General features: G+C 40.1%; 1 protein-coding gene across 8 annotated transcripts in view; it reads right to left on the bottom strand.

The window, feature by feature from the left end:
* ASXL1 (ASXL transcriptional regulator 1) overlaps nucleotides 1-18568 on the bottom strand; it is a 70037-nt gene that overhangs the window by 39661 nt on the left and 11808 nt on the right. The window contains exon 4 of one of the 8 annotated variants that reach the window (XR_014149131.1): nucleotides 16974-17108. The exons of 5 other annotated variants lie outside the window; for them this stretch is intronic. Coding sequence is in view for 1 of the 3 variants with exons in the window: in XM_081833082.1 (XP_081689208.1) it covers nucleotides 17094-17108 (15 nt within the window). In the remaining 2 variants the exon portion in view is untranslated. Of the gene's footprint in view, nucleotides 1-12817; nucleotides 17109-18568 lie in introns of those variants that run through there. 2 more of the 8 variants (XM_081833081.1, XM_081833082.1) reach the window with 2 other exon arrangements.

Below are 18568 nucleotides of genomic sequence, written 5' to 3'. Positions count from 1 at the left end.
TGGGTGGCTCAGTTGGTTAAGCGACTGCCTTCGGCTCAGGTCATGATCCTGGAGTCCCGGGATCGAGTCCCGCATCGGGCTCCCTGCTCGGCAGGGAGTCTGCTTCTCCCTCTGACCCTCCTCCCTCTCATGCTCTCTGTCTCTCATTCTCTCTGTCTCAAATAAATAAATAAAATCTTTAAAAAAAAAAAAAAAAAAACCCTAAAGACGCCACCAAAAAACTGTTAAAACTGATAAATGAATTCAGTAAGGTCGCAAGATACAAAATCAATGTACAGAAATCTGTTTCATTCCTAAACACTAAGCAGCAGAAAGAGAAATTAAGAAAACAAACAATAAAATATTTAGGAATAAACTTCACCAAGGAGGTGAAAGACCTGTATTCTGAAAACTATAAAACACCGATGAAAGAAACTCTACACAACACAAAAAGAAATATATAACAGGAGCACCTGGGTGGCTCAGCTGGTTAAGTGACTGACTCCTGATCTCAGCTCGGGTCTCAATATCACAGTCATGAGTTCAAGCCCTGCACTGGGCTCCAACCTGCGTATGGAGCCTACTTCAAAAAAAAAAAAAAAGGAAGGATATTCCACACTCGTATTGGAAGAACAAATATTGTTAAAATGGCCCTACAACCCAAAGCAATCTACAGATTTAATGCAATCCCTATCAAAATACCAACAGCATTTTTCACAGAACTAGAATAAATAATCCTAAAATTTGTATGGAACCACAAAAGACCCTGAATAGTCAAAGCAATCTTGAAAAAGAAAAACAAAGCTGGAGGCATCACATTTCCAGATTTCAAGTTATACTACAAAGCTGCAGTAATCAAAACAGTATGGCATTGGCACAAAAACAGACACACAGATCAATGGAATACAACAGAAAGCCCAGAAATATACCCATAACTATATGGTCAATTTATCTTTGACAAAGGAAGCAAGAATACACAGGTGAGAAAAGATAGTCTCTTCAACAAATGGTGGTGGGAAAATTGGACAGCTACATGCAAAGAAAATGAAACTGGACCACTTTCTTACACCACACAAAAATAAACTCAAAATGGATTAAGGACATAAATGTGAGACCTAAAACCATAAAAATCCTAGAAGAGAGCAGACGTAGTAATTTCTCTGACATCGGCCGTACTAACATTTCTCTAGGTATGTCTCCTGAGGCACAGGAAACAAAATCAAAAATAAACTACTGGAACTACATCAAAATAAAAAGCTCCTGCACAGCACAGGAAACTATCAACAAAACTAAAAGACAAGCTACTGAATGGGACAAGATATTTGCAAATGACATATGATAAAGGATTAGTATTTCAAAATATATAAAGAACTTACACAACTCAACACCAAAATCCAAATAATCCAATTAAAAATGGGCAGAAGATATGGACATTTCTCCAAAGATAACATACAGATGGCCAACAGAGACATGAAATGATGCTCAACAACACTCATCATCAGGGAAATGCAAATCAAAACCACGAGATATCACCCCACACCTGTGAGAATGGCTAAAGTCAAAAACACCAAGAAACAAGTGTTGGCGAGAATGTGGAGAAAAAGGAATCCTCGTGCACTGTTGGTGGGAATGCAAACTGGTGCAGCCACACTGGAAAACAGTATGGAGGTTCCTCAAAAAGTTAAAAACAGAACTACCCTATGATCCAGTAATCACACTATTGAGTATTTATCCAAAGAATACAAAAACACTAATTTGAAAGGATATATGCACAGCTATGTTTATTGCAGCATTATTTATAATAGCCAAATTATGGAGGCAGCCCAAGTGTCCAACAGATGAATAGATAAGCAAGGTGTAGTGTATATATATACAATGGAATGTTATTCAGCCATAAAAAAGAATGAAATCTTGCCATTTGCAGCAACATGAATGGAACTAAAGAGTATAATGTTAAGTGAAAAGAGTCAGAGAAAGACAAATACTGTATGATTTCACTCATATGTAGAATCTAAGACACAAAACAAAAGGGGAAAAAAAAAGAGAAAAAAACAAAAGAAAGACTCTTAATTACAGAGGACAAACTGACGGTTACCAGAGGGGAGGTAGGTGGGAGGATTGGTGAAATATGTAAAGGGGATTAAGAGTACACTTATCAGGGTGCCTGGGTGGCTCAGTCAGTTAAGCATCCAACTCTTGGTTTCAGCTCAGGTCCTGATCTCAGGGTCGTGAGATCCAGCCCTGCATGAGGCTCAGTACAGAGTCTGCTTGAGATTCTGTCCCACTCCCTGTCCCTCGGCTCCTCACCCCATTCATGCTCGCGTGCTCTCATATAAATAAAATCTTAATTTAAAAAAAAAAAGAGTACACTTATCTTTTTTTCTTTTTAAGTTTTTATTTAAGTAATCCCTTACACTCAATGTGGGGCTTCAACTCATGACCCTGAAATCGAGTCACATGCTCTTCCAACTGAGCCAGCCAGGCTCCCCAAGAGTGCACTTATTTAAAAAAAAAAAAAAGTACCCCCCCAAAAAAGGTTAAAATTGTAAATTTTGTGTTATGTATATTTGACCACCTTTAAAGAAAAAGAAATAACTTTTTTTTTAAAGATTTTATTTATTTGAGGGGCGCCTGGGTGGCTCAGTCGGTTAGGTGTCTGCCTTCAGCTCAGGTCATGATCCCAGGGTCCTGGGAGCGAGCCCCGCATCGGGCTCCTTGCTCGGCAGAGAGCCTGCTCCCCCTGCTTGTGCTCTCTATCTCTCTGTGTGTCAAATAAATAAATAAAAATCTAAAAAAAAAAAAAAGATTTTATTTATTTGAGAGAAAGAGAGTGATGAGCACAAGCCAGGGGAAGAGGCAAAGGGAGAAGCAGACTCCCTGCTGAGCAGGGAGCCCAATGCAGGGCTCGATCCCAGGACTCTAGGACCATGACCTGAGCCAAAGGCAGATGCTTAACCGACTGAGCCACCCAGGCACCCCAACAATAACTTTTTTTTTAATAAAAAAGAGCAACAATGGAAGAAAAAGCATGGTTAAGTAGCTTTTAAAAGAAGACAGAAGATAAAAATATATTAGCTGTCACAAAAATTCACTTATTAAAATATGGAAATTCTAGACTAAATACTAATTCTGCTATAAGCTTTTTAAGGATTTGAGAGAGAGTGTATGCATGCATACGTTGGGGGGGCGCCGCAGAGGGAGAGGAAAAGAGAGTCTTAAGCAGATAACACACTCAGCAAAGAGCCCAATATGGGGCTCAATCTCACAACCCTGAGATCACAACCTGAGCCGAAAGCAAGAGTCGGACACTTAACTCACTGGGCCACCCAGACCCCCCTCAGCTATAAGCTGTTTAAAAGGAAAAGCAGGGGCATCTGGGTGGCTCAGTACATTAAGTGTCTGCTTTTGGCTCAGGTCACGATCCCGGGGTCCTGGGATTGAGCCCGCATCAGGCTCTCTGCTCAGCAGGGAGTTGGCTTCCTCCTTTCCCTCTCCCCCGTCTCATGTTCTCTCTCTCTCAAATAAATAAAATCTTAAAAAAAAAAAAAAAGCAACAGCAACAGTTAACAAAATAGTCCAAAGTAAAAAACCTGAAGAGGATATGGCAAACGTATCCCACCCAAAAACAAAAGAACTTAGAGCAAAAAACATTACTGTGGATAAAGAGGGGAATTTTTTAGCAATACACAAAACAATCCAAAAAGCTGTAACAATCAAAAATCTGAATGCACACTCTGGTAGCTAGTCTCCAAAAATGGCCCCAGTGAATGAAGTCACCTGGTATTTCTGTCCTTGGATAGTCCCCTCCTGCTGAATCTGAGCTGATCCCTTGATATGCTTTGCACAACAGAATGTGGTGGTGGAAGTGGCCCTATGCCAGTCCTGGCCTGAGTCTTAGGAATGCCCGGCAATTCCTGCTTTTATATTTTTGAGAGCCCTGAGCTACCATGGAAGAAAGTTGGCTACCCCAGCCAGGGAAACAGCATAGGAAGGACTGTGGAAAAGGAAAAGTCCCAACCCCACAAGGAAAGAAAGTCCAGCCATCCCAGCATCCAAGCTAAGCCCTGCCTTCCAGCCACCACTGCCAAGCTGCCAAACGTGTAAGCAGTTTTGGACATTTCAGTCTAATACAGGTCCCACATGTCTGCAACACCAGCCTGACATCACATACAGCCGAAGAACCACTCTACTGAGCCCAATCAATCCACAGATTCATTAAGACACGATCAAAATGGTTATTGTTCTACAACACTGAGCTTTGGTGTGGTTTACTATACCATAATACATAACTCAGAACAAGTAACACGGCCTCAAAATATATAAAGGAAGGACTATCTGATCTCAAGGACAAACTGACAAATCCATAATTAAAGGGGGCTATTTCTCAAATTGATACATAAAGCCGATTGAAAATTAAAGACAGAAATTTAAAGACTTAATTTAAAAAACTGATAATACACATATAGAATACTGTGATACAGAAACAGACAAGTGCAAAATACAAATACCATTAAAGCATATCTTAAACACTTAAAAGCCCAACCATATATTAAGCCAGAAAAGAAGTTTCAACAGAATCCAAAACACACACACCACTCCTTTGACACTGATTTAATAAAATGGGTTAAATGGGAGGGTGACACAATATATATGTAAAAACTAAGAAAAAAAACACCACTTCAATTCATGAATTAAATGAGATTTCCTAATAGAAATCCCAAAATACTTAGAACTGGAAAACTATAAAAGCATACATATCAAAACTTGTGGGGTCATGTCCACCAAGTAGGGTACACAGAGTAAACATATTCCTCCTCAGTCTCTCTGGTTTAAAGCATCAGTTTGGGTTTTCTTTTTCCCCCACCCATCAAAGATCAACATGTTGTCATACTGGCACTTGACCAGTACACATGACTCACTGTGCAAGCCTGAAACTCCCCAAGCTGATCTATACCCTGTTCGAGAGTAGGGATGAGTCCACCAATCACACCTATATGTTGTAGCAATGTCAAATTGTGATAAAAAGTTTCTAAAAGTTTCTAAATACTCCCAATTTCTGTACTAACCACAGACAGGAATGAAAGTTTACAAACTGACACTGATCTATGGATCACCCTTTGATTAGCACTGACAATGGTAAGTCCACAAAATACAGTACTATACCACTGTAAAGAGGAACGAAGATTCTCTATACAGCTATGTGGTAATCTGGACATACTGCTAAGTGAACAAAGTAAAGTGGGTGAAAATGTGTATGCTGCTGATGGGCAGGCCACCCAGGATGTGCCTGGCATGTGGACTACTCCGAATTAAAGTTACTTGAGAAACGACTGGTGCAAAAAGGACACTCTGACCCACCTCTGTCCCCCTGAAAGCAGGAAATAAATTCCCCATGTGAAGGGTACCCTTCTGGTTCTGGCACCTGGAAGGTAGAAGGCATCCTTATCTCCAGAGATAGGAAATTCAGGGCCCAGAAGGCTGTATAAACAAACCGTGTTACTTCTTCATTAATTTGCTACCCCAGGACCAAACTTCTTTGTCTTGTTAAATTCTTCACAAATACCCTGCTTCTTTGTCTAAGAAGTATAAAAAGCTGCCACCCTTTGGTCACTTTTTTAGGTCTCATATCTTTGGGTGCCCTCGTATATATGAAATTAAATTAAATTTGATTTCTTCCTGTTAATCTCTCTTTTATTACATAGTGTCTCAGCCAAGAACCTAGAAGGGTAGAGGAAAATTTATTTTTTCTCCCACAGTGCCATTCTAAGAAAGGAAAAAGACAAATACAAATGTGTTATTTGTTTAGATTTCTAAAAAGGAAAGAAACTTAAAAAAAAACTAAAAACAATAAAATGCTTACCCATAGGGGAAAGAAGGAACATGTGCAGAGGATAGGATAGGAGCTAGACTTCACTGAATAAACATTGTGCAGTATATCTAACTACACATAAATATTTTACATCATTATAAAGCAAAATTAAAAACTTTTTAAAGATTTATTTATTTTAGGGGCGCCTGGGTGGCTGTCGTTAAGCATCTGCCTTCGGCTCAGGTCATGATCCCAGGGGGTCCTGGGATCGAGTCCCACATCGGACTCCCAGCTCTGCGGGAAGCCTGCTTCTCCCTCTCCCACTCTCCCTGCTTGTATTTCCTCTCTCGCTGTGTCTCTGTCAAATAAATAAATAAATAAAATCTTAAAAAAAAAAAAATTTATTTTAGAGGCAGAAAGTGCATGTGCACAAGAGAGCTGGGGGAGAGAGTGGGGGGGGGTGAATGGACAGAGGGACAGGGACAGAGAGAATCTCAAGCAGACTCCTCGCTGAGTGAGGAGCCCAATGATGCCGGGCTCAATCCCACAGCCCTGAGATCATGATCTGAGCCAAAATGAAGAGTCAGATTGACTGAGCCACCCAGGTGCCCCAAAATTAAAATTTATAAAAGCAATCCCTCCCACCCGACAAAACAAAAAACAGACAAAAGTAATGAACCAAATTGCCTATCAAGTTGATGGCATGACCACAAATGAATTATTTCGATTTTATTTTTTTTTAATTATTTCAATTTTAAATTGCAGTCTCATGAGATATACCCTAAGGCTAACAACAACAACAAAACCACTTTAGAGAATCATACTGCTGATGTCGGTGCTGCTGGTATTGTTGTTCTGAAACTGCTGGAAGAAGCAAATGAGAGAGTATGTGGTCTCGCCACGAACCAGAACCTCCACATGAGAGAAAGGAGGTATGCATGAGACTGAAAAAGTTCAAGCAAAAAACCTATAGTCTTGAATTTCATTCGGGATTATCAGTAAGAACTCATGAAACATTCTGTCTTAAAACATATATACACACACACACACACACACACATTTGTACATGTGTAAGCAAGCAAACTTTTGCTCTAGGCCACACTAGACTAACAGTTGCCAAACTTAACACTCTCACTATAAACAACTAAAAAACTGGACAGAACACATCAAACAACTGTTTTCAACATTAGAAAACAGGCACCCAAGACTGATCCTTAAGAGAAGAAAAACAAACTGAGTCCTACAATTGCTCTGGGTTTCTGCCTGCAGGTACAACGCAGACAACAGAGAAGAATGGGGGAATCCCACGCAGAGGAGAGCAGTTTTCCAGAGCTGAGACAGGGATCAAAGTTCAGTGAGGCTGAGGTGGCTGAAAGTTGCACAGCAGAATTACAGACAGGAGGAAGCTAAGCAGGAAAAGATTTCCAGAAATCTGCATATGTACAGGTTGAAACTCCACAGGCAGGCCAGTGAATGAATGAGTAATTCCCAGAGCAAAAAGCCTAGGGACAGAAAGCCTAGGGCCAGAGGGGAGGGCCACTGTTAAACATCTGAGGCATTTATAGTAGACACCCCAGAAGCGAAATACCTTAGTAGAGTTAAACTATCCTGACATCTAAACCTGCCCTGACAAAGCTTAAAAACAAGCCTCCAGGAGAGTTACCTAACCACCCCCCAAAATAAAACCCAACACTCTTAAAAGGAAGATAATTTCTAGCACCCAAAATGTAAATTTCACATTTTCAGCACCCAAAACTACTTAGATATGCCAGGAAGCAGGAAAATGTGACTAATAAGCCGGAGAACAGTCAGTTAATAGCAACAGACCGAGAAACAACAGAAGAGATGGAATTAAGAGACAAAGACTTAAAACAGCTACTATAGCGCATGCAATATGATCGAGGATTAAAGAAGACAACATGAGGAGAAAATGGAAGAAAAAAAGAAACATGGAATTTTTAAAGATAAAGAAAACCGTATCTAATGAAAATTTCACTGGCTGAGATTAACAGCAAGTTAGATACTGCAGAAGAAAAGGCCAGTAGCAACAGAAAGTATCCAAAATGAAGCAGAGAAAAAATGTTGGAAAAATTAACAGAGCCACAGTGATCTGTGGGACAATAAAAAGTGGTCAAACATACATATATCCCAGAAGAAACAGGACAACAGGAAAAAGAAAAAAAAAAAAACTGAAGAAATAATGGTTCAAGATTTTTCAGATTTGGGACACCTGGGTGGTTCAGATGGTTACGCATCTGCCTTCCGCTCAGGTCATGATCTCCAGATCCTGGAATGGAGTCCTGCATCTGGCTCCCAGCTCAGCGGGGAGTCTGCTTCTCCCTCTCCCTCTGCCTCCCCCTCTGCTTGTGCTCTCTCTCTCTCCCCCAAAGGAATAAATAAAATCTTTAAAAAAATTTTTTTCAGATTTGACTCACAGATCTGAGTTCACCATGGTACATGACAATCAAATTGTCAAAACCTAGGATACGGAGAAGAATCTTAAAGCCTTTAACAGAAAAGAGAGGAACAAACTTAAGAATTGCCACAAACTTGTCAGGACTATGCAAACCAGAAGACAAAGGATGGATATCTTTAAAATGCTGAAGGGGGCGGGGGGGACACTTTTTAAACCCAGAAATCAGTATCTAGCTAAAATATCCTTCAAGGCAAAATAAAGACTCTGTCAAATGAAGAAAAGCTACAAGAACTGGTCATGGCATATCTGTACTACAAGTGTTAAAGGAGGTTGTTCCAGAGGAAGGAAAATGGTAACAAATGGAAACCTGGAAAATGAAGGAATAAAGAACTCCAGAAATGGTAAACATGGGTAAAAATAAGGTTTTCCTCCCATTTTAAAATTTAAGAGAACAGCTTAAAATAAAAGTAGTAATAATGTTTTGCAAAATGTAAAAGTAAAATGTATGCAAAAGCATAGCACAAAGGCTAGGAAAGAGTAAGCAGAAGAACAGCATCATAAGAATCTTGTATCCCATGTGAAATGCGGCAATTCTATTTAATCCTATTTAAGTCAAAGATGCACTTTGTAAAAGATAAAGCAACCTCTGAAAACAATTAAATATAGCTAATAAGCTAACAGTGGTGATAAAAGGGAATATTAAAAAATAACCCAAAAGAAGACAGGAAAAGAAAGAAAAAGGAAAGAATACACAGGACAGAAAGAAAACAAAGAGCTAGCTAGACAGGAGACTTAATCCAACCATATCAGTAATCACATTAAACATACATGGTCCAGGGCGCCTGGGTGGCTCAGTTGGTTAAGCAACTGCCTTTGGCTCAGGTCATGATCCTGGAGTCCCAGGATCGAGTCCCGCATCGGGCTCCCTGCTCGGCAGGGAGTCTGCTTCTCCCTCTGACCCTTCTCCCTCTCATGCTCTCTGTCTCTCATTCTCTCTCTCTCAAATAAATAAATAAAATCTTTAAAAAAAAAAAAAACATACATGGTCCAAACGTCCCAATTAAAAGGCAGAAATTATTAGACTGGAAAAAAAAATAATCAAGACCCAACTAGAAATATAAAGAAATCTTAAATACAAAGACACAGGTTAATAGCAAAAGGATGGAAAAAATATAACATGCAAAAACTAATTTTGAAATAGTTGGATCACCTTTATCAATAGCAAAGTCGATTTCAGAAAGAAAGAAAAAAAGAATTGCCAAAGGAAAAAAGGAGAAATTTTACTAAAGAATTAAAAAACCCTTAAATGTAAGATGGTATAGTCACTTTGGAAAACGGTCTGGCTGTTTCTCAGAAAAGTTAAACAGAAATTACAGGGGCGCCTGGGTGGCTCAGTCAGTTAAGTGTCTGCCTTAGGCTCAGGTCATGATCCCAGGGTCCTGGATCAAGCCCCGCATCGGGCTCCCTGCTCAGTGGGGAGCCTGCTTCTCCCTCTCCCTCTGCCACTCCCCAGTATACTCACGCTCTCTGTCAAATAAATTAATCTTAAAAAAAAAAGGGAGGGGGGGCGCCTGGGTGGCTCAGTTGGTTAAGCGACTGCCTTCACCTCAGGTCATGATCCCGGGTTCCTAGGATCGAGCCCCACATCAGGCTCCCTGCTCCTCAGGGAGCCTGCATCTCCCTCTTCCTCTGCCACTCCCCAGTATACTCACGTTCTCCCTCTGTCAAATAAATAAATCTTTAAAAAAAAAAAAAAAGGGAGCGGGGGCGCCTGGGTGGCTCAGTTGGTTAAGCGACTCCCTTCAGCTCAGGTCATGATCCCGGGGTCCTAGGATCGAGCCCCGCATCAGGCTCCCTGCTCCTCGGGGAGCCTGCTTCTCCCTCTCCCTCTGCCTGCCTGCCGCTCCCCCTGCTTGTGCTGTCAAGTAAATAAATAAAATCTTTAAAACAAAACAAAACAAATTACAACACAACTCAGCAATTCTACTTCGAGGTATCTACGCAAGAAAAATGAAAATGTCCACAGAAAGACTTGTACGCAAATATTCATAGCATTACTCTTAACAGTCACAAGGAGAAAACGATCTAAATGTCCATCAACTAAGGAATGGATAAGCAAAATGTGGCAGATCCACACAATGGGACTTTATTCAGCAATAAAAAAGGAACAACCTGCTGACATACATTACAAGATGCCTAAAATCTCAAATACCTCATACAAAGTAAAGGAAGCCAGACTCAAAAGGCTACATAATGTATGACTCCATTTATATGACATTCTGGAAAAGTCAGAACTGCAAGAATAGAAAACAAATCAATGGCTGCCAGGAGGTGGGGTGGAGAGGAGCTGACTATAAAAGGACACAGGGGAAGTTTCTGGGGGGTGATGGTACTGCTCCAAATGCTAATTATAATGGTAATTTTGTTTGTCAAAACTCAAAGGTCTATAACCTAAAGGGGTGAATTTTTCTGTATGTGAATGTAAAGCTGAATTTTTAGGGGAGGGAGAAGCATGTTAACACCAACTTTCACTGGAGCAACTGCATTCAAGCCACTACAGCATACCTTTCAATAGCCCAGTAAAATGTCAAAACAAATGTGAACTAAAAAAATCAAACTTTTAAAAAACCTCACAGAACCAGGGGCGCCTGGGTGGCTCAGTCATTAAGCATCTGCCTTCAGCTCAGGTCATGGTCCCAGGGCCCTGGGATGGAGCCCCGCATCAGGCTCCCTGCTCTGCGGGAAGCCTGCTTCTCCCTCGCCCACTCCCCCTGCTTGTGTTCCCTCTCTCGCTGTGTCTCTCTCTGTCAAATAAATAAGTAAAATCTTTAAAAAAAAACAAAAAAACAAAACAGAACTGTACATTAGTACATCAAAACAGGTAAATTCTACTGTATATAAATTATGCCACAATTTAAAAACAGGAAAAAAAGCAATTCCTATTTTACATCCACAATACTCAGGCTGTGAAGCAACAGAAATTCTCATACACTACGGAAGGAGTGTACATTCATATGATCACTTTGAAAAACAGCTGTTCTTCCTAGTAATGATGATCAGGTGCAAAACCTACTACTGGTCAGTCCCATTCCCAGCAACATACACACCGTAGAGAAGCTACTCCACACATGCACCAGGAGACATGTAGAGAAATGCTTAATGCAGCACTGTCTGTTACGGAGGTAACTAGAAACAACCAAATACGCACCAAGAGGAAAATGGACAAATAAATCATGGCATATTCACACCATAAGACAGCACATAGCAGAAAACATGATGTATGTCAATTAAATGCACCAGCACATTTCAAGCTCAGAAATGATAAGCAAAAGCAGCAACTCAGGGAAAAATAACATGATTCCATTCCCATAAAGATTATTTTTAAAAGGCATGTTCAGCAATACAGACTTATGGGCAAACCTAGAAACAAAAGCAAGGGAATCATTATGGAAATCAGAATACTGGTTATCTTCAGCAGGGAGAGAAAGGGATATGCTCAGAGGCTTCAAAGAATGTAAAAGGTGTTCTGTTCCTGAGCTGGCTGGTGAATATGGGAGTGCGCAGTTTATTTTTCAGCTATTCTTTACTACAAACTGTATATACTCTCTTTTGGGTAAATTATATACTTCACGATAAAAAAAAAATAAAAACAATATATTCTGAAAATGCCCAGTAGGTTTTATATGTGTGTTCTACTAATAGAACAAATCTCTGTCTTAGACTAATGCAGAGTATCAAGAGCGGGAAACCAGCAAAGCTTGTTTTGATACCAAAACGGAATAAGGTCTGAAATCAAAATATCACAGATCACTTATGAATACAGATGTAAAAATCCTAAATAAATGATTCATACTAAATCCATCAATGTATGTTTAAAAAGAAAACCATATCGAAGTGACATTTATCCTAGGAATACAAGGATGTTTGAGCACTGGGGAAAAAGTCTATTAACATAATTCACTATATTATCAAATTAAAAGAAATAAACTACGATACATTTGCTCACACAAATATTTACTGAAAGACAACAGCAACTAAAATTAAAAACCCCTCCCCTAGGGAGTTTATGTTCTAGCCAAAGGAGACAGACAATAGCAGTAAGTATATAGCAAATGATACACAGATTATCAGACAGTTATAAACACCAAGAAGAAAAAGATAAGGCATAGACGAAGGGACCCCTGAGGGGTACAGAGGGGTTAGGGTGCAATCTGAGCAAGACTTGAAGGCGGTGTGGGAGCAAGTCACGCAGGTACTTGGGGGGGGAAGCATGGCAGACAGCTGAAACATCAAGGACAAAAGCCCTGAGAGTACAGTGGCAGCGTGTTCAAGGACCACCAAGCAGGCCACTGTGTTTATCCAGCAGAGTGAACCAGGGGAAGAGAGTAAGAAGAAGGGCAAGGAGAGTGAGGGTGGGGGTAAATCTCATCAGGGCCCTGCAAGCAACTCTAAGGATTTTGACCTTGACCCTAAGTGAAGGGGTGGGGGGTGAACACTGGATGGTTTTGAGCAGAGGAATGACATGATTTGACATTCAAAAAAAAAATCTTCCTGGGGAAACTGGGTGGCTCAGTCGGTTAAGCGTCCAAATCTTGATCTTGGCTCAGGTCTCAATCTCAAGGCTGTGAGTTCAAGCCCCATAATGGGCTCCACACTAGGAGTGGAGGCAACTTTAAAAAAAAAAAAAAAAAAATCTTCCTGGCTCCAGAGCTGAGGAGAGTGACAAGAGTGGAAAGCAAGGAGACCAGTTAGGAAGTTACTATAATAATCTAGGAGAAAGGAGAAAGACAATGGTGGTTTAAACCAGGAAGGTGGCCTGGGGTAGAGAATAAAATGGACATATTCTGAAAATTAAGCAAACAGGGTTTATTGATGATTACATGTGCCATGAGAACAAAAGAAAGGAGCCGAAGACAACTCCAAGGTTTCTAACCTAAGCAACTCAAAACATGGAATTCCCCCTAACTGATTTAGGCAAGACAAGGGTGAAACAGGTTTGGAGTGGAAAAATCGAAGTTGGTTTTGTTCATGTTAATTCTGAGATGCCATCAGTATCCAAAGAGAGATATTAAATAGACAACTGGATAGATACAAGTTTGATGTCCAGAGAAAAATATCCAGGGTTAAGATATACTTTGGAAGTTGTCCTCGACAAAGAAACAGAGAAGCAAAGGAAACAAGTTACCAAAACAAAGGAAGATGAAATCTAAGTGTTGGGGAGAGAGGTACTGAAAAGAACCAAGGGGATTTATCCCCTAAATTCCAGAAAGGCTCAGAATTTAAACCAAGTACCAAGGCAGACAAGGATGAAGTATGGGATTGAGAACATGGGGATTATTAAAAGTCTGCATTAGGAGGACACAGACATCCTTACTCCAGCACCACGCATTTAAGCAACAGCCACTCCCACTGCTGCAGGAGACCAGTGAAGCCACAAAACCATGACGTACCGCATTTCCCATTAGTGTTTAAGAGCCTGACTCTTAAATAAAGAATAGTCCCTCAACCAAGATCATCAGACATTTGAGTAAGACACACAGGGTGAAAAATGATCCACGCTAAAGTATATATTCACGGAAAAAATTCTAAAAGCTTTCAGAGGCAGGCAGTAGAAAAAGGGGTGGGGGGGGTGGAGGACACCTAACAGAAGACCAGGAATCAAACTGGCACTAAATTTCAAAAGCAAGACTGGACCTTACATTTTTTTTCTTTTGAGGAAATAAAGCTTATATTTTGGAGATTTTCAAATCTTCATTTTATGGAAAAAAGATGCTGGTAAACATTCTATACTATATATTTCAACTTTAATACTAAAAATTACTATCCTAAACCAATTCAACTGTTTGTCAAAGAGAACTGCTACCAGTCAAGGAGTAACAATCACCTTCTTGGGTTTTTCCACTGCATTTATCCAACAAACATTTACTGAGTACCTCCTATGATAGACACTGAGGATACAGCCAAGGACAAAATAATACCAATTCTCTACCCCAATGTCTAGTCAGAAAAGACATATCAAACAATCACCTAAATAATGATATAGTCATAAACTTGTAAGTGATCAGAAGTAAAGTTTGGGGCACAACAGGAAAATGCAATTTAGAGATAAAGTTTCTGAGGTACTGACATTTAAGTTGAGACCTATAACCAGGGAAAAGCAGAAGAGAGTTCCAAATAGGAGACACTAAAACTCGAAAGAGCTTAAGGAATTCAAAGAACAGAAAGAAGGGCAGTGTGGCTGGGCAAGGTTTGCATTTTTCTGGTAAATGCCACAGGAAACCATTGAGAGACACTAAACAGAAATGTGTCGCGGTCAAATGACGTTTTTTTAAAAAAAAAATCCCTCTGGCTGCTATGTGAATTACCAAGGAGCAAAGCGGATGCTGGGGGGGCAAAAGTGAAAGTAAAGGCCCCAGGCAAGAGCTGTTTCCGTATCCAGCCTATGAGGGTAACTTAGACTAAGGTGGTTGCAATGGGAATGGAGACCAAAAAAGTACAAGTCAGAAGTCAAAGGAGAATTGTCCAGAGTTAACTGACCCAAGAAAAACTGGCATGCAGAGTCAGAGACTAAAACAGAAGGGATTAGCTAACACATAAAGGCACACATGTGAAAGCCCATCTAGTACAAATGAATCAAAAAACCATCTCCCAGAACAGAAGACAAGACATCTTTTTCGCTCCCCATCCCTTTCCTGCATTGTGATGCACACAGAATTTAAAAATGACCCCCAAAACATTTGAGAACCAACTCATATAGTCAAAACTTCAAAACTCCTAAGCCTGTCCTCCATGTATTGAATACAACTCTCTCAAATAACCAAAAAATGTGACTTGGTCCCATTTACTTACACTCTCTCAGGCTGCTTCCCATTATTACAGGAGTAGGAGACATATTTATGTTTCAAAAAGACCAATGTGACAAGTATGATGCCTGTCTGGAATACAGTTAGCACTCAAACATCAGTTTCCAGCTTTCCTTCCAGATTTAGCTAAGCTAGAAGAACCAACTTTCTTAGACTAAACAAGTTCCTCAAATAACTCTCCCAAAAAGCCTGATCTGAAGGACTGAGAAGAGATCATACTCAGTTTTCATACTGGCTGACCCAAAGAAAAGTGTTTTTTCAAACACAGTCCCAAGGAAGCCTGGAACAATCTCTTCATTTTCCTAGAACCCTGGTGCCTTAAAATCACACTTTAAAAGTATAACCTTTTTGTTTTAAAAATACACATCACTTTAGCACCCCTGAAATTATCATCCTGCCCACCCCCCTGAACGACCACAAAATCATTCCAGTGGCAGTGCTTTCAAAACCTCTGGTACCTGACCTTTACCACACTTCATTATTACAGCCCTTTGAACTTCAGGAAGTAGAAGGACAAAAGGCAGCTAATCTCTTAGACATAAAACCAGAGTCTGACCAGGGCTCTAAGAACAATCAAGTTCTCTCTTCTCCCTGGGCTGGCTGGAAATCCCGTCAAACAACAGAATACCCCCTTTTCCACAGGCAGATCCAGACATCCCTTGAGAATTATTCAAACAAATAAGGAACCTTTTACCAACTGAGGGGTCAAAGCCTCCATCAAAACCAAACTGCTGCTACTATTAACCAGAGCAAATGGTACTGCTCTACTAACTGGGCCTTCTGTGCAGACCTCCTACAGTTCAGAGTGGAACGGGGGCTTACAGTAAAACAGTCTGCCTCCAGTAAATACCAAATGCATCACAAAAGAACAAGAAAGAAAAATATCCCGTGCTGACTTTTCACACAAAATAGTCTAGATGCTAGAATGGGAGCACAGAAAGGATCTTTACTGAATTCTTACTCTAGAAGGTTTTCAACAGAGTTCCAGGGTCTGGGAAAGATCCTTGAGTGCTGGGAGCAGGGGGTGGGGACAGCAGAACTCACAAGAGATGGAGAAGGTGGGCCCTCATCCTTGTTTCAACCAGAGCAGTTTCACAGCCATCTATTTGTATTTCAGAGCTCCATTTCACGACATAAAAGGATTTTACACCTCAAGTATTTAAATGACCAATCTATTTCAAATCCTGAGTTAGAGACAAAGAAGTATAAATGGAGATATTTAGTAAGATATGAGGTGCTATGCTGGAACCCAGATCTTGACTCCTACCTAGTCCAGTGCTTTTACTACCACCATAGATCACTTATTCCAGCATAGAAAAGAACACCTACGATCCAAAATGCCAATAAAATTAATGCAGAGTGCAGAAATTCAACCAGTCATAACTAAAGAGTCACATCTAAGGACATGAAAAGCTACCTGGCTTAACAATTATAAGGATTTTCATTAAAGAGAATAAAACCGACATTTCAAGAAATATCAAAGAACTCACAAGATGCTTCAAAAAGATGAAATGACCAAAAGTCATAAAACCTGTAGAAAAACTCTTTATTCTAAATTAGCATAATGAAAAGAAATTAAACTCAAAAGATGGGGGACCTGGGTTCTAGTCCCAACTTGGCCATATGCATTTGTCACACAGATGTATAATCACAGATACATCATTTAATCTGTTAGAAACTCAGTTATCTAACTGCAAAATGAAAATGAACTAGATGATTTGAGAGCCCCTCCCACACTAAAATTCTAAGATTCTAAGCATTTAAAAGATCCTATATTTGATAAGGCTAACAGACTATCAAAGACATTGTCTTAAAATGTCACTACCATTTAGAGATTCTTTTTTCTAACAAGATGATCAAAGTTCAAAACTCTAAAAGAAATAATAACATCTTATCTAAAACATACCTAAAATGTTTAAGCTGTTTCTAATGGCTCAGTTTCTGCCTTTAGCAATTAAGAGGAACCAGATTATGGCCATAGTCACGGACAGATTTACTTCTAGTGTCAGCAGATTCTTCCACAGATTTACGTAGAACTGCTCTAAAGAGGGCAAGAAAAAAAAAGGGTTCTTAGAAGTCAACTTGCTAAGCAGAAGAAAAAATAACCCAAAATATGCATATTCTATAATAAAACTGATATAAAAGAAAGGTGAATTACAAGGAGAACTGACTAGCTAAGATTCTGATGATACCATCATCTATTTTTCATCCAGCCAATACTTACTAAGTACCTACTGTGTGCCAGACACAGGGCATACAGTGAAAACGAAGTTGCTTCACTCCTACACTAGTGCAGAGAGGCTAACAACCACCAAGTAATTTCTGATACGGATAGGGCTATGAAACAAACAAAAACCCTCCTGATGTTGTGGAATTAGACGGGTAGAGGTATGTTCACTGAAAAGATACTTTTGGATTAAGAACCAGATGACAAGAAGTTACCATAGAGCTTTCTAAGTAGAGGGGCTGGCAAGTGCAAGGGCCCTGTGGGGGACACAAATCGGGGGTGTTTGAGAAACAAAGTGAAGACCAGGGTGGCTTTAGTATTAACGACCAAGGGGAAAGTGCTAGGAGAGCAGGTCACAGAGGTAGGTAAGGGCCACGCATGATAGTGATGTGATGTGATTTGCATTTTTAAAAGACGACCCTGGGATGCCTGTGTGGCTCAGTCACTTGAGCGTCTGCCTTCAGCTCAGGTCATGATCCCGGGGTCCTGGAATCGAGCCCCGCATCGGGCTCCTTGCTGGGCAGGGAGCCTGCTTTTCCCTCTGCCTGCCACTCCCCCTGCTTGTGTGTGCTCGCTCTCTGACAAATAAAATCTTAAAAAAAAAAAATTTTTTTAAAGAAGACCACCCTACTTGCTGTGCACGTATCAAAAATCAAAATGTTGGGGCGCCTAGGTGGCTCAGTCGGTTAAGCATCTGCCTTCGGCTCAGGTCAGGATCTTGGGGTCCTGGGATCGAGCCCAACATCAGGCTCCCTGCTCAGGGGGGAGTTTGCTTCTCCCTCTCCCTTTGTGCTCTCTCTACCTCTCTCTCAAATAAATAAATAAAATCTTTAAAAAAAAAATCGGAATGTTCTCTGATACTGCCTTTCAAATGACAGACTCCATGATTTTATTGTATCTAAGTCTAGGCTTATTTCCTTTGTTCTTCTCAGTATTTAACAGTAACATAAATAGCTTTGAAACTGCTGTAAGTGTGGAGTTGTACGTGAATATTTTAATTGTAGTTATATAAATAACATTGTGAGACTGCAATAATTATCTCCCTCTCTTCCTCCAATTCTGCTTTTTCCTTTCTTTTATCTGCAAACTGGATTTTAACGGATGGATACTTCAGGCATAGTCATCTATTTCTTTTACCAAAAAAAGTTTTTCACACTTTTATAAAAATATTCTATATATTAAAAAAATCCAACGTGGCTTGTTAAATTGGGCTAAAAGACCCTGAAGGCTGAGCCCTGTATCATACATGAGATATAATAAAGTGCAAATAGCCA

The sequence above is a fragment of the Leptonychotes weddellii genome, chromosome 10, assembly GCF_054177405.1.
Source record: "Leptonychotes weddellii isolate Sample4059 chromosome 10, ASM5417740v2, whole genome shotgun sequence".
In the NCBI taxonomy this organism is placed as follows: Eukaryota; Metazoa; Chordata; class Mammalia; order Carnivora; family Phocidae; genus Leptonychotes; species Leptonychotes weddellii.
The sequence above is the reverse complement of the archived record's forward strand: the minus strand, read 5'-3'. Positions and strand labels throughout refer to the sequence as shown.